The sequence below is a fragment of the Salvia splendens genome, chromosome 18 (genome assembly GCF_004379255.2).
Source record: "Salvia splendens isolate huo1 chromosome 18, SspV2, whole genome shotgun sequence".
In the NCBI taxonomy this organism is placed as follows: Eukaryota; Viridiplantae; Streptophyta; class Magnoliopsida; order Lamiales; family Lamiaceae; genus Salvia; species Salvia splendens.
Genome location: NC_056049.1, coordinates 21,200,061 through 21,214,987, shown reverse-complemented (window position 1 = coordinate 21,214,987; position 14,927 = coordinate 21,200,061). Strand labels below are relative to the sequence as shown.

At 40.4% G+C, this 14,927-nt stretch overlaps 3 protein-coding genes across 6 annotated transcripts; 2 read left to right on the top strand and 1 right to left on the bottom strand.

Annotated features, from left to right (window-relative positions):
* The first annotated feature begins 24 nt into the window (after positions 1-24).
* LOC121775789 (RNA polymerase sigma factor sigB-like) lies at positions 25-4,167 on the top strand. 4 transcript variants are annotated; one of them, XM_042172841.1, is made up of 8 exons: positions 25-431; positions 1,133-1,413; positions 1,606-1,792; positions 1,877-2,208; positions 2,791-3,021; positions 3,150-3,290; positions 3,398-3,598; positions 3,682-4,167. In XM_042172841.1, exons 1-8 carry the CDS (start codon positions 341-343, stop codon positions 3,961-3,963), a joined length of 1,746 nt encoding a protein of 581 aa, XP_042028775.1. In that variant the 5' UTR covers positions 25-340; the 3' UTR covers positions 3,964-4,167. The 4 variants fall into 4 exon arrangements, with proteins under 4 accessions (XP_042028775.1, XP_042028774.1, XP_042028773.1 ...); XM_042172840.1 differs by having other exon boundaries at positions 1,859-2,208; XM_042172839.1 differs by having other exon boundaries at positions 1,606-2,208.
* Positions 4,168-7,519: 3,352 nt separating this feature from the next.
* Positions 7,520-11,674, top strand: LOC121776224 (putative cyclic nucleotide-gated ion channel 8). The gene is made up of 8 exons (XM_042173384.1): positions 7,520-7,556; positions 7,712-7,913; positions 8,229-8,796; positions 9,025-9,237; positions 9,330-9,640; positions 10,256-10,367; positions 10,600-10,836; positions 10,915-11,674. Exons 2-8 carry the CDS (start codon positions 7,855-7,857, stop codon positions 11,656-11,658), a joined length of 2,244 nt encoding a protein of 747 aa, XP_042029318.1. The 5' UTR covers positions 7,520-7,556; positions 7,712-7,854; the 3' UTR covers positions 11,659-11,674.
* Positions 11,675-11,773: 99 nt separating this feature from the next.
* LOC121776225 (50S ribosomal protein L3, chloroplastic-like) lies at positions 11,774-13,161 on the bottom strand. Its single transcript, XM_042173385.1, has 2 exons — positions 12,587-13,161; positions 11,774-12,196 (listed from the first exon to the last, which is right to left on the bottom strand). The coding sequence occupies exons 1-2, from the start codon at positions 13,128-13,130 to the stop codon at positions 11,907-11,909; spliced, it is 834 nt and encodes a 277-aa protein (XP_042029319.1). The 5' UTR covers positions 13,131-13,161; the 3' UTR covers positions 11,774-11,906.
* Between the last annotated feature and the right edge of the window lie 1,766 nt (positions 13,162-14,927).

The window sequence follows — 14,927 nt, the reverse complement described above, 5'->3', positions numbered from 1 at the left end:
GAGAGAGAGAGAAGGCGTGGAGGTGGAGCCTTGCTGTAGTTGTCTTCCTTTCAACCTCATTTCTCAAAGGAATTGCCAGTCCTCTCTTATCCTTATTATTATCTCTTTCTACCTCTCTCTCTCTCTCTCTAGGACTTGCACCACGTAGAGTACTGAGTTTCTCTCGAGTTTTTGTATCTATATATCTCTCGTTTTCTGACTACTACACGCCTCCTTCAGCCAAATAGCATTGCGTCGTTGGCTCATCAGCAGTTTCATTGGAGTAGAAGTTGCGGAATTGCACGGGGAAGAATGTGTGGAAGTTTGAATATCTATTTATAAATGTGTATATAAGGGAAGGATGTCGTGCCTGCTACCGCAATTCAAGTGCTCGCCGGACACTTTTGCAGTCAACTACTTCAAGTCCCAGAGCTATTCTTCTATCCACTCGTGTTAGTGTTTATCGTTTGGAGACTTAAACTTATTATTATTTTTCCTTTTGAAGCTTTACAGTTATTGATTATGATGCATTCACCGTTTGTGTCTGTGAGGGAAATTTGAATGTGCTCAATTGAATTGGTATGCGGTTTGCCGGTTTTGGTTTCCCCTGATTGATAGCAGATTGTTTTAGGTATATCTGGTGTAGTACGTATTTTGTGTTGTGTTTACAAAATTCCACTTGTGAGAATTGAGATGAATAGGCTGTTCATCCTAATCGAGATATGGGATTTGAATTTTGTTATGTGTGGGGTGCGGATGGGTGATTTTATTGACAATATGGTTCGCCTAATCGCTGCGCCTTGGAGGCTTTGTGTTATTGGATATGATAAATGCCAAAACTTGATGTTTTAAAGCCTGTAAGATTTAAAGATGTTTGGCAACCATTTCAAATTAGATCTTGTTTGCTCTTGTAATCAGATGTTAAGGCCTAATGTGTCTTTTTTATGAAAGCAAGGGGTTCTACACTTTTCTATTATCTTGAAAATTCTCTTTGGTTTTATTTACAACTTGGTTATTGTGAATCTTATAAGAGAACGTCATATTAGCTCTATGCTATTGGTGACATCAAGCTCTTGATCTGGGAATTTTATGCTATTGGTGACATCAGGCTAATAGAACTGAGGATTTATTTTGGTAATGTACTTATTTGCAGCAAAGAGTAGAGAGGCCATCAATTTCCGGACACAATGTATCTTATCGGTCACATCGGTACCAACAGCCACAACATCATCAGTGCTTGAGTTGGAGAAGCTACAGCTATCATCATTAGAAGCTTTTCCTAGTTCAGCCGCTGCTGATAGATCATGGAGAGCATCGATATCAACATCTGCAATGCTTGAATTGGAGAAAGTAGTGTCTTTAGACACTCGTCCAATTCCCTTTGTTGCGGAGAGACCATTGGCATACGTTGGAGCAGTTGGCCCCCCATCTGAGGTTGGACAAAACACATTCTAAAGAATTAAGGCTGTGATAATACTTTTCTTATTTGATGGTTACACGTACAACGCTCAAATTAGAGACTGTCTTCAGCAAATTGTCTTGAATTCTGATTGTAGGAAAATTCCTGATTCTTTTGTTACTTAACCAGTTAGTATATCCTAATTGCTAACATTAATTACAATGCAGATACGGCTTGAAGCAAATTTGGATGAGGCGACTATTCTTACAAGGGAAGAAACTGTCATCACTGCTGCATCTGAAGCACTTGCTCTAGCTAAGGAGGCAGTCAAGTTAGCAAAAGATGCAGCAATGATGATCAGCCATCATAAATCCACCAAGTCAAGTAGCACTACCACTGGAATCTCCCGTGAAGGTAATTTAATGTTTGAAAAGAGTCACCTTACCTATCCTGCAGAAAAAGTTTTCACTGAAGCTAAAGTTGGCGAAATTGGGCTAGGGGGAAATTTTCCTGTTTCGGATCCCCTTGCAGAACCTGATGATGATGTGGAACCTAGTGCTGAGGAACTAGAGTTTCTCGAGTCACAACTATCTAATATTATAACTGTTAGATCAAAGCGTCAGACAGAACGAAAAGCCAGGAGAAGTAGGGCAGCAGAAAAGGCTGCAGCCAATATTGTGTCTGTGAAATCTGGTTCTTCAAGCCGGAAAAAGCGCTCTTCTGTGCAGGAAGTAGATTACTCTGATCCCTTACGTTACTTAAGGGGGACTACAAGTTCTTCTAGGCTACTTACTGCTTCTGAAGAAAAGATGTTGTCAGAAGGGATCCAGGTAGCTTTAGATTAATTTGGCTCCGTTTCATTTTTTCCCAAAACATACATTTATTTAATGTCATTTACCTAGAAATCATTTATTGACTGTGTAGAAGAATCGGCTTTGGTAGATCATTTCGTACATGTGTGATTTTAGAAAAATGCCGAAGTTAATATATTAATCAAATGATCTACTCCCTCCGTCCCATCTCAAGTGATTGACGGCTTTTCGACACGTGTTTGGAGAAAATGATAAATAAATAGTTAAAGTGGAGAGAAAGTAAAGTAAGTAAGAGAATAATGTAGATACGACTCTATTCTATATTATTCTCTCTCTTACTTTCTCTTCATTTTAACTATGTATTATCATCTTCACAAAACAACGGCAAAAAAAAATCAATCACTTGAGTTGGGACGGAGGGAGTATATTCTTTCAACTTAGCCTGGAGAAACTATTGTTAGCTGTAATAGTTACTGGGATCTTGCTTGGGTACTAATAAAAGTTCCTATCTTTTTTCTTTTTTCTGTTCTATAAGCCTCTTGCAGTGACTTGCTGGCTTATGTTGGTTTGGCGTTTAACACTTATTTACAATGAATGCAGGCTTTATTGAAGCTGGAAAAACTACAGGATGAGCTTACTCTACGTTTTGGCAGCCCACCTACTTTTGCCCAATGGGCGGCAGCTGCTGGTCTTGATCACCAAACCTTGCGGCAACAACTGAATTACGGTGTTCTATGCAAAGATAAAATGATTAAGAGCAACATACGGCTCGTTATTTCTATAGCAAAAAATTACCTGGGAGCTGGGATGAATCTTCAAGATCTGGTTCAGGTATTCATTACTTTGCCACCTCTGATTGAAAAATATGAAGTTATAATGAAGAAATGAAAAAAAAAACATATGACCCATTCGCCTCGTAGCCTGTCTTTAACTAAATGTTCTTATGGTTTCGCCCTCAGGAAGGGTGTCGTGGACTTGTGAGAGGTTCAGAGAAATTTGATGCGTCAAAGGGTTTCAAGTTCTCCACCTATGCTCATTGGTGGATAAAGCAAGCAGTGCGGAAATCACTTTCTGACCAGTCCAGGACAATTAGACTACCGGTAAAAGTTCTCCTACATTTTATTTTACCCAATGAATGACCGAGTGAGTGTACTGCTAAAATGGAGGCTTATGAAATCTAAATTTGCATGCTTTGCCTGCATGACAGTTTCACATGGTTGAAGCTACTTATAGAGTAAAGGAGGCAAGAAAGCAACTCTACAGTGAAAATGGTAGAGTTCCTGATGACGCAGAAGTTGCTGAGGCGACAGGGCTCTCCATGAAGCGACTTTCTGCAGTCATGTTGACCCCCAAAGCTCCAAGATCCCTTGACCAGAAAATCGGAATCAATCAAGACCTCAAACCCTCAGTACGTCCGAAAACATATCTCTTTGGCATCTCTATCCCTACTCCTTCCCGTCTCTAACTTATTTCTCCTTTTTCATTGTATAGGATGTGATTTCAGACCCTGAGGCAGAAACATCCGAGGAGTTGCTGATCAAGCAGTTTATGAGACAGGACTTGGCGAAGGTTCTCGACAGCCTGAATCCGAGAGAAAAGCAAGTTGTGTCGTGGAGGTTTGGGCTCGAGGATGGTAGAATGAAGACATTGCAAGAAATCGGGGAGCTTATGGGTGTGAGCAGGGAAAGGATCAGGCAGATTGAGTCTTGCGCCTTACGTAAGCTGAAGAACAAGAAGAGAACGAAGCACCTGCAACAGTATGTAATGGCATAGCAAACCCTCCTTGGTATCTTTGAATTAGTCTGCTAGAATTCTTGAGGCTTATTGTCTGGTTCATGTTAGAGAATACCACTATCATGTTTTCTTTAGCAGAATCATGTTAAAGAATAGTTTTTATCATTTGTGAATACAACATTTTTGTATAACATAAATTTTGTTTTTGTTTATGAAAAATATACTAGTATGTTGGATTCTTCATGCATGGCATATCTAGACTAGACTAGTGAATATTTTCTATTGACATTATTAAATTTATAAGTTACAAAAAAAATTAAGATAATGTTATTGAGGGGAGTGATCAATTGCTAACTCACTCTCTAATTGCTAACTATAACTAATTTAAGACCATAGGATTTTAAAAATTTAGTTGTCTAAAATTTGTCATGTGTAATTTTCGTTTTTATTAATTAAATCGAAAAAGATAAAAAACTATCAAATTAGGGTTTTGGATGAAAATGTCAATATAGTGCTTTGAAAATATCAACAGCTTTGAGAATGTCAACACATTGTTTTAAGAATGACATTCTAGATGTATTATATTGACATATTTTATATACTATGTTGACATTTATTGTTGTACGAAAAAATTGAAAATTTTCAAAAAAATTTCAAATTTTGATATCGGAACATATGCAAGTGAGATCTCGTTAGAATCCTTATGAAATTATCTTTAATTAGATATATGTTGTGCAAAAAAATAATTTAAATCGAGAAAGTTATATGTGTTTTAAAGTTATGTGATATTTTTCAAAAGTTAATTACAACTCATTTGTTGTAAATTGACTTTAAGGTCATCCGCAACGCTGTCACTTATCTGTCCCTTACATTACTATTCATGGGCCCCACTGTACTTTTTTACTCCATCTCTTAACTAAGGGACGGAACCTGCAACCCTCCATTTCTTATCCGTCCCTTAACCGTCTCTTCAATTACTATTCATTTAATTTCATTTTTTATTTTTATTTCCAACCAAATTCAATTAATAAAAACACACTTCATTAAATAAAATAAGATTACAACATAAAATCCTAAAAAAATATATAATTAAATTCGTGGCAAAATAAATAAAAAAAGACATAATTTAACTTTGTATAATTTGATGCTCTAAATTCATGTCAGATCATTCAACTCTGTATAATTTGATGCTCTAATTCATTTTCATTTTTTTTTATTTCCAACAAATTCAATTAATAAAAACACATTTAATAAAATTACAACATTACATTCTTAAAACAATAAAGCAAAACATAATTAAAAATCCTAAAAAAATTAAAAATATATAATTTAATTTTTTCCGCCAAATTTTGCCCAAATGTGCTCCATTAGATCATCTTGGAGTTGGGCGTGGGCGGTAGAGTCACGTGTCCTTGCCCGAATAGACATCCGTTCTTGTATAGACGGATGCACTCCACTTCGAGGCGGACTACTTGCGGTTGAGCTTCCGGGGGCTTCAGGGTCGAACCAATTTCCCGCCTCGGGTCCTTCGTCTTGGACAATTGTGTTGTGCAAGATTATGCACGTATACATGATGTCGACCATGCTCTCCATGAACCACGTACGAGCCGTGGCTTTGATAATATTGAAGTGCGCTTGGAGAACCCCGAACGCCCGCTCCACATCATTCCGAGTAGCCTCCTGCTTCTGCGCAAAAAGCGTCTGTTTTGCGTTCACAGGCCTAGTGCCCGTCTTCACGAAGGTTGGCCACTTCGGGTATATGCCGTCGGTAAGATAGTACCTCATTTTATAGCGCCGTTTGTTAGCGGTGAAGTTGATGACCGACGCTTTACCATCCAAAACTTCGGCGAAGAGGTCAGATTGGTGGAGCACATTTATGTCGTTGTTCGAGCCGGGGACCCCGAAGTACGCATGCCAGATGCATAGCTGGTAATCGGCAACGGCCTCGAGTATAACGGTGGTGGGTGCCTTTGTGGCCGCTCGTGTACGACTCCCTCCACGCCACCGGGCAATTCTTCCTTTGCCAGTGCATGCAATCGACGCTGCCAAGCATCCCAGGGAATCCGTGCACTTCTTCGTGAAGGCGGAGCAGGAACTGGCAATCTGTCGTGCTTGGCTTCCCAAGAAATTCATTGGTGAAGGCTGCTCGGACGCCTTTGCAGAATTGGATCAAGCACATTCTCTCAGTGCTTTCTCCAATGTGGAGGTATTCGTCGAACACATCCGCCGCTTGTCCAGTCACAAGCTGACGAATTGCTGCAGTACATTTCTGCAGCGTCGTGTGGCTGGGACGGCTGACGGCGTTGAACCTTTCTTAGAAGAACTCTTCCCGTGCTGCCACTGTATTTACGATGTGGAGAAATAGTTGTCGCCACATGCGGAAACGACGAAGGAAGTAGGTATCTCCCCACACCAGGTTATCGCAGAAGTAGTCGCCGACTAACCTTGCGGCGGCTTCCTCCCGGTTACGATGGATGTAAGTCCGGGAGCGTCTTTGGGGCGGCGCGGCTTCCTCCGCCACCCGGCGTCGATCTTCTTCAAGTGATTCTTCCATTATTCGATGCATTTGCTCATATGGATCCATTAGATCGATTAAATTTGGGGGAAGAATAAAAGAGATCATTTGAGATGAAAATTGGTGAGGAAAGAGAGATGATTTGAGAGGATTAGATGTGTGTTTGTGTGTGAAATGAGGATGAAATATGAATATTTATAGAGTAAAAAAATAAAAATAAAAAAAAGGAAAACGGTCGAAAACGGTAATATTACCGTTTTCGAATTTTTAATTTTTTTTATTAAATTCGAATTTAAAAAAAAATGAATTATTGCGTCAGCATGACGAAACCCACTCGCGGGCCGGCGAGTAGGCGTCACGCATGGTCCCAGCGCGCGTCACGTCGCAGAAGCGCGTGGCGAGACTCTCGTGCGGCGTCTCGGCATGACGGGTGATCCGGCGGGCTGGTGACGGGACAGGACGCTGCAACGCGTCCCGCGCCTGTCTCGTCACAGAGGAATGGGACTCGTGCCACCCGCGTAACGCGTTGCGGGTGGTCTAATATCCTTATTGACATTTTTTGTTAATCGTATTGACATCTCGGGGTTGATGATCTATGACCTTGATTTGAATATCTAAGGGCTATTATTTAATTGTAATTACCAATTAAGTATTGAATTAGCAATATAACACTCTCCAGATTATTGACTTATCTCAAAAAATATTAGTTTTGTATACTATTTGATTTCATCGTATGGAGAGAGTTCGTTTAATTCCCTTCACTTGGCGCGAAAATCACTCTCTCTCGCTCTCGCCCAACGGAGAGAGAAGATGTTACAGACATATATATATTTTTTGAATTTAGACACCGAAAACTTCTCTCTTTTGTTAATCTAATTACTCTGATAATAAATCTCACGCAAACAGTTTTTTCCCGCTGCATGTTCGGATAAGAAAATAATTTGACCCCTTTCAATTCCTTGTGATCCAATCAATCTTCTTTTCTTCCATTTCATTTCTGCATAATTCTTCTCCAGAAACTTGTATTTTTTTTTGGTAATTTACTTTTCTTTTTCTGGATCGCGTAGACCTATTAGTTGGTGGCTTTGGAGTTGCCCTTGATTCATTTCCTTTCCAGGTATGAGGAAATTCAGTGATCAAATACTGCAGAAATAACAAATTTTGCCTTGTTTCGCCAAAATATATGTGCTCTGTTTTTTTATCCCTGTAATTATTTATATTTCCCTTATGAAAATGGAATGTGTGTGTGTGTTTCTTTTATGGCTATCTCAGGCAAAGCCTGCTGATCAAACATTGGCATCGCGGGGATTTCTGGAGACGATAATTCATGATTCCGTGCGCAAGTTTAAGGGGGGTTCTTGTTTCCTTTTTGTTGAAAAGCTCGCCAAAATTCGCTATGTATTTGGTTTGCTACAATGTTCGACTCCAATTATAAGACACAATATATCGGTGGCCAAAAGGAGAAATTCGTAAGGTATCCATCATTTGCTCTACACTTTGGCGAAGATATGTTTTCGGTCACTTCATTCTATAGGTTCCAAAATGGTGTACAATATGATTATGTTTGATGTTTTTCCTTTTTTTGGAAGCCTTAAACTTGTGACTTTTTCGATTAGTTAGCTAGACTCTCGATTATTCGGGGAAGTCGCTCTTTTCTTAGTGTTCATAGCTCCCTCCCTCATTTGCAGGTGAAAGGGCAATCCATGTTTTGTTTTTATGAATAATATCACTTGGTACGTCTAGGAAAAATGACGATATGTTTTGTGTTTTGCCATGGTCTTCGACATAGGTTGGAAGGCTCCAATTCTTTTCGATCAGATATGGCTCAAAGGAATAGATGTGGGTTTAGCTTAGAGGGTTCTCAAGGACCTGCGACTACGAATGCATCAAAGTCGTTTAAAATGGTTCAAAAGGGATCTGAAGGACTTCTTACATTCGGCCGGTCACTGAAATCCGGAGTCACACGAGCAGTATTCCCAGAGGATCTCAAAGTTTCTGAAAAGAGGATATTTGACCCTCAAGACAAGAGTCTTGTGTTGTGGAATAAGCTTTTAGTTATGTCCTGCCTTCTTGCAGTATCAGTGGATCCTTTGTTTTTGTATCTTCCAGTTTTCCGGCCTGAGAAAATGTGCTTGCATATACACAGCAGTTTGGCATACACGACTACGACTCTGAGGACTATAATTGATGTCTTTTACTTTGCGCGCATTCTTCTCCAGTTCCGCACAGCTTATATTGCGCCTTCATCTCGGGTTTTTGGACGAGGTGAACTTGTGATTGATCCCAAAGAAATAGCAAGTCGGTATATACATCGTTATTTCTTTGTGGATCTCTTCTCCGTGCTACCTCTACCACAGGTATGTGCTGACCACTTAAATGCATAAAACATTTACTCAGTCAGTCATGACTTCTCCATAGAGGGTTACATACTTAACAAATTTGGTTTCAAATCATATTAATGCTTTTGATACCATGTGACGTTCTGCTTGTTTGATTTAGACATCCGGTGCTACCTATTTACTCCAGAAAGCTAGATAATATACAAAAAAAAAATGTGTAGTATATTTGAAATTATGCTTCAACAGGTTGTAGTGTGGAAATTTCTGCGTGGGGCAGAAGATTACGATGTATTGAGTACGAAAAAGGCTCTGGTGATAATTGTTTTTGTCCAATACATTCCACGGTTTGTGCGGTTTATTCCTCTTAGTTCAGAGTTGAAGAAGAGTCAGGGTGTATTTGCAGAGACAGCATGGGCTGGTGCAGCTTATTACTTGTTATGGTTCATGCTTGCTAGTCATGTAAGAATATTTCAAATTTCTGCTCAATGCTGTTAGTTCGAAAAATGTTGTGACATTTGCTCTTCAAATTTCTAAATGTCTTGATTCAACAGATTGTTGGGGCCTTGTGGTATCTATTTGCCATTGAACGCAGAGATACATGCTGGTACCGAGCATGCTATCAGAATCGTTATGATAATTGCGATACAAAAAATCTATATTGTGCCCATGAGGTCACAAACCTTGAAGCATGGAAAAACATCAGCTCGACGTTTATTACACCAATATGCGAAATAACCGATCAGGAAAAGTCCCCGTTCAAGTATGGGATATATGCCCAAGCTTTGTCATCTGGAGTTCTTGATTCTGAAAAATTTGTCTCAAAATACTTCTATTGTTTATGGTGGGGTCTGCAGAATTTGAGGTATTTCTATCTTAATACATGTCCTATATTTACTTTGTCAAGAAATCTGAGAAACCAGCAAAGAGAAGAATCATATTTAGTTCCATTCATATATATATATATAAATATATATGCTTTTGATGAATAACCAGTCAAACCAACCATCCATGAAGGATAATAAAATTTTCATCCATTCATTCCAAAATTCTATAGCTGTCTAGACAGAGCTATGTATGTTTCTGCAGTTCCCATAAATTCAAGTAATAACATGTGAAAATCTAATAGATAAAGGAGGCAGCCTAAGCTTGACTAGCCGCATGATAATGAGACTTCTTTTTCATGGATCATGTTTATTTCTGGTGACTGGAAATGCACTTCTTAATGTTACGCATCTGCTTCGATTTATATAGCAATCTTTAATCTGCTGTAAGTTGGAAAGAAACGGTAAGCTTTGGATAGTCGAGTTACTTTTTTCAGTGGTAACAATGAGAGGTTCAGTCCAGTTCAATATATATCTCACTTCCTTTATGAGTTCTACCTTTCTTCGTGCTCTATCTCTGCCAAATTGATCGAGACGACTCCCTACTTTAGTCCTCATAAAAGATGGTGACTACTATTATTTGAATTTCTCCTCAGCACACTCGGTCAGGGGCTTGTAACCAGCACGTATCCGGGAGAAGTTCTGTTTTCTATAGCAGTAGCCATTTTAGGCCTCCTCCTATTTGCTCTGCTCATTGGTAATATGCAGGTATATATACAGGCTTCATATTTCATAGTACAAACTTTTCTTTGGATGAACTCGAGTTAGTTTATAATCAGCATAATCTATTGCCAAATATCAGTCAATTAGATATCAGGTCAAATGTAAAATTCAAGTTTTTGTCACATATTTGACATTGCTAATTCAAGTTAATGTTGGTCTAAATTTATCAGATTTCATGCCTGAATGGTTGATTGATGGGTCCTTGTTTTGGCTGCAGACATATCTTCAATCTCTCACGGTTCGGCTGGAAGAGATGAGGGTAAAAAAACACGACTCGGAACAATGGATGCATCACAGAGTGCTACCGACAGAGCTAAGGGAAAGAGTGCGACGCTATGATCAATACAAATGGATGGAAACGAGAGGAGTCGATGAAGAGAGCTTGGTCCAAAACTTACCAAAAGACCTTAGAAGAGACATCAAAAGGCACCTCTGTCTCAATTTAGTTAGACGAGTAAGTATACTCTACTGATTAGACGACTGAGCTAGCAAAGCTTCCCATTCGATTTCATTTCATATGATAAATGTTCAGGTCCCTCTCTTTGCAAACATGGATGATCGATTGCTCGATGCCATTTGTGAGAGGCTTAAACCCAGTTTATACACAGACAACACATTCGTGCTTCGTGAAGGAGACCCGGTGGATGAAATGCTCTTCATCATCCGCGGCCGCCTGGACAGTGTGACAACAGATGGTGGGAGATCGGGTTTCTTCAATCGAGGCACCCTGAGAGAAGGCGATTTCTGTGGAGAGGAGCTCCTCACATGGGCTCTGGATCCTAAGGCTGCTTCCAACTTCCCACCATCCACACGTACTGTCAAAGCTTTGACAGAGGTGGAGGCTTTCGCTCTTACAGCTGACGAACTGAAGTTCATCACCAGTCAGTTTAGGCGCCTCCATAGCCGACAGGTGCAGCAGACATTCCGATACTACTCACAGCAGTGGAGGACTTGGGCAGCCACTTTTATTCAAGCAGCATGGCGTCGGCATTCAAGAAGAAAGGTTGCTGAGCTTAACCAGAGTGAGTGTGACGACAGTGGATCGGATTACAGCAGCGAAGATGATTACTATGAAGATGATGTGCAAGCTCGACTGATGGGTCCAAGCACCTCGTCGAGGACGGATACAGGTAGTTCTTCCAGGTTTAAGACAACCTTGTTTGCCACGAGATTCGCTAGCAACGCTATGCGTGGAGTCAGCAGAATTCGTGCCAAATCAGGTGCTGGGAAGATCAAATTGGCTAAACCACCTGAGCCTGACTTCTCTGGTAACTAGTTAGCTCCTGTGCTACATCATATTAGGCCAAAGGCATGATCTACCTTACTGGTTATTTGTGTAGGACTAATTCATTTTGAAGCAACAATTAAAGTAGCATTATTACTGTAATCACTTAAACATATATTGCAGAAAATTTCCATTCCTGTAGCCTCAAAAATGAATTCAACCAGCAATAACAAACTAGGCTCAATTCAAACAAGAATTTCAAAAGCTACTTACTGAAGATCATAGATTACAGAGTGAGGCTACTTTTGGGGGATATTCTTTCCCACGATTTTGGCCGGTGTGATGCGGAGCAGGTTGCCCGGTTTACCAGGAACGGCACCTTTGATCATCACGACATTGAGTTCATTGTCGATCTTGATAACCTTGAGCTTTCTGATCTTCGTCTTGGTGCCTCCCATTCTCCCGGGCATTTTCTTGCCCGGGTAGACACGTCCTGGAGTAGTTCCGGCACCAATGGAGCCGAGTTGCCTATGGCTCTTGGACCCGTGAGTCATAAGCCCTCTCTTGAAATTGTGTCTCTTGATTCCACCTAATAATAGTTAATATTAGCATACTCAAATATCAATTCACGAACACATCTCCAAAACAGATAGTTTTATATTCTCAACCAACAACATCCTTTTATGCATCTACGCTCCATCTCATCGAATATATTCAAATTATGGTGAATAATTTTTCTGTAATTACAGCTAAAATAATCACAGCTTCATCCTTTTATGTATCTATGCTCAATTTTATGTGTCTACGCTAAAATAATTATAGTTTCTTCTTCGCTTCTCCCTCCTACCGTTAAAATTTACTCTAAGGTCTCAATTATTGTAGCAATTGACATGTTGCGATTCAATTTCTAACCTAGATAGCAAAAAAAGAAGCAATGGCAGAATGATTGCAGCAGCTAATGAAAATCGCGAAATTGTACCTTGGAACCCTTTTCCAATGGTAGTTCCGGAAACGTCGACTAAATCGCCTTCCTTAAAAAGCTCCTCCAACGCCAGGCGCTGATTGGGCTCGAATCCTTCGACCGACTGCAGCCGGAACTCCTGCAAGTGGCGGAGCGGAATGATTCCGGACTTCTCCAAGTGACCGAGCTCCGGTTTAGTGAGTTTCCGGTCGCGAATCCTGCGGTAACCGACTTGGACGGCGTCGTAGCCGTCGGTGGCCTTCGTCTTCACCTGAGTGACAATGTTGCCCTCGCGGAAGCCGACGATGGTGACGGGGATGACTTGGCCGGTGTTGTCGAAGTAGGACATCATGCCTAATTTGGTGGCCATGAGGCCGATTCCGGCCTCCATTGAGGCGGAGATGGTCGGGGGTTTGGAGGGGGAGGCATTGAGAGAGAGGGAGGAGAAGCGCTTCAAGGGGAGGCGGAGGAGGAAGGAGGAGGAGGGGGTGGAGGAGGAGGAGGAGGAGGAGGAGCGCTTGGAGGTGGTGGGGATGGTTGCGGAGAGAGAAGAGATTGACATTGTTGATACAGAGAAATTTAGATTGGTTTCCTTATCCACTCCCCCAATTAAGAGAGCCTCGGTTGAATTGCAGTGCGCCTAGTGTTGCCCACGGTTCGGAACCGCCGGTTCCGGTTTGGTTGAAGGCGGAACCGGAACCGGTCCGTGAGGCTATTTCACGGTTCCGGTTCGAAAACCGGCGGTTCCGGTTCGGAACCGGCGGTTTCGCGGTTCGAATTTTTTTTTTTTAATTTGAAATTTGGATTTATACAACAATTTGGAACAAGAGTACAAGACAATGTATAATTCAAATAGAAATACGACGAATAAGGAGAAAATGATATCAATTTTATTGAGTTTGAGTTGTAACGGACAACGATACATTACAATTTACAATACATATACATCTACAACTACAAGTATACAACATACAACAATGTAATATAATTTACAAGTGTCGTCGGACTCGTGAACGTAAATAAAAAAAACATGAAAGGGGGGAAAAAAATTGAAAAGGGGCTTGAGCTCAACTTAAACTTTCAAAGTTAAATTTTTCAAATTTAAGTTGAGTTGCCTACGTATCCACAATTTTATTGAGGAATCAAAGCCCACGTAGTTCTCTTATTAACACAAGAGTGGGGTGAATGTAAATGAGGATAGAGGGGGGTATTTATAGATAAAAATGGGGGGGGGGAATGGAAGAATTCGAATTTCAAATTTGAAAAAAAAAATTTGAATTTACGGAAAACCGGCGGTTTTGGCGGAAAACCGCCGGTTTCCGGGCAAAACCGCCAGTTCCCGGGACAAAACCGTCTGCAAAAGCTGCGCCTTGTCTCCTCGTGTCTCGCGCCGCCACCGGAAACCACTGAACTGCCGGTTAACCGCCGAAACCGGCCGGTTTTGCAGCTGAAAAGTTGCCGCCGTCGGCCCCATCCCTGATGCCTTGATATACGCGTCCGAACCGGCGGTTCCGCCGGTTCCGAACCGTCCCGAACCGCCGGTTCGGTGACGGTTCCGGTTCAAAATATCTTGAACCTGAACCGGACCGCGACCCGAATTGTGACGGTTCCGGTTCGGGAAAATTGCCACGGTTCCGGTTCTGAACCGGAACCGGTGGGCATCTCTACTGTGCGCCTGAGTAAACTTCCCTGCATTTCGGTACAATGCTACCGTTTAATAGACTGGGCTTTATGAATATTAAAAGCCCAATTATTTACCCATTTATAGAATGGGCCTTTGTATATTTATTTTGAGACAATGTTAGCTTTACGGCTTTACCGATGATAAAAGAAATCTCAGATCAATTTAACTTTGTACAATTTCAAATTGATCGATTTGTATGAATTATAGCAAGTTTATGCATAATATTACTATTTTTTAGTTCAAATTTTGTGAATTCAGATCGTTATATCATATGTATTTATTTATGTTTCATGCATGGTCATTGAAATCCATATGAATTAATAAGCTAATTAATCAACTAAAACTTGTACCTGAACATTACGTATTTTTTACAGATATCAATTGACTGTTTGTAATGATATATTTAATACATTGGAATTCTCAATCTCGAAGATTTTATTAAAAATGGTTGAAGTTTTGATGAAATACAGATATCAATTGACTGTTTGTAATGATTTATTTAATACATTGGAATTCTTAATTTTGAAGATTTTTATAAAAAATTGTTGAAGTTTTGATGAAATACAAGGATACAACCACGCCCATTTCTTGTTTAAACGTTCCATTGGTTTAGAGAGGCACATATAAAAACAGAACAAAAAAACTACACCTACTTCACTTTGTATTAGAAGCACA

Coding starts and splice junctions, on each gene's coding strand:
- LOC121775789 (XM_042172839.1), top strand. CDS start 341: ATGTCGTGCCTGCTACCGCAATTCAAGTGCTCGCCGGACACTTTTGCA. Junction 2,209..2,790: donor TGTTGTCAGAAGGGATCCAG/GTAGCTTTAGAT, acceptor CAATGAATGCAG/GCTTTATTGAAGCTGGAAAA. Junction 3,291..3,397: donor CCAGGACAATTAGACTACCG/GTAAAAGTTCTC, acceptor CCTGCATGACAG/TTTCACATGGTTGAAGCTAC.
- LOC121776225 (XM_042173385.1), bottom strand. CDS start 13,130: ATGTCAATCTCTTCTCTCTCCGCAACCATCCCCACCACCTCCAAGCGC. Junction 12,197..12,586: donor CATTGGAAAAGGGTTCCAAG/GTACAATTTCGC, acceptor AACTATTATTAG/GTGGAATCAAGAGACACAAT.
- LOC121776224 (XM_042173384.1), top strand. CDS start 7,855: ATGTTCGACTCCAATTATAAGACACAATATATCGGTGGCCAAAAGGAG. Junction 9,238..9,329: donor GGTTCATGCTTGCTAGTCAT/GTAAGAATATTT, acceptor TTGATTCAACAG/ATTGTTGGGGCCTTGTGGTA. Junction 10,837..10,914: donor GTCTCAATTTAGTTAGACGA/GTAAGTATACTC, acceptor ATAAATGTTCAG/GTCCCTCTCTTTGCAAACAT.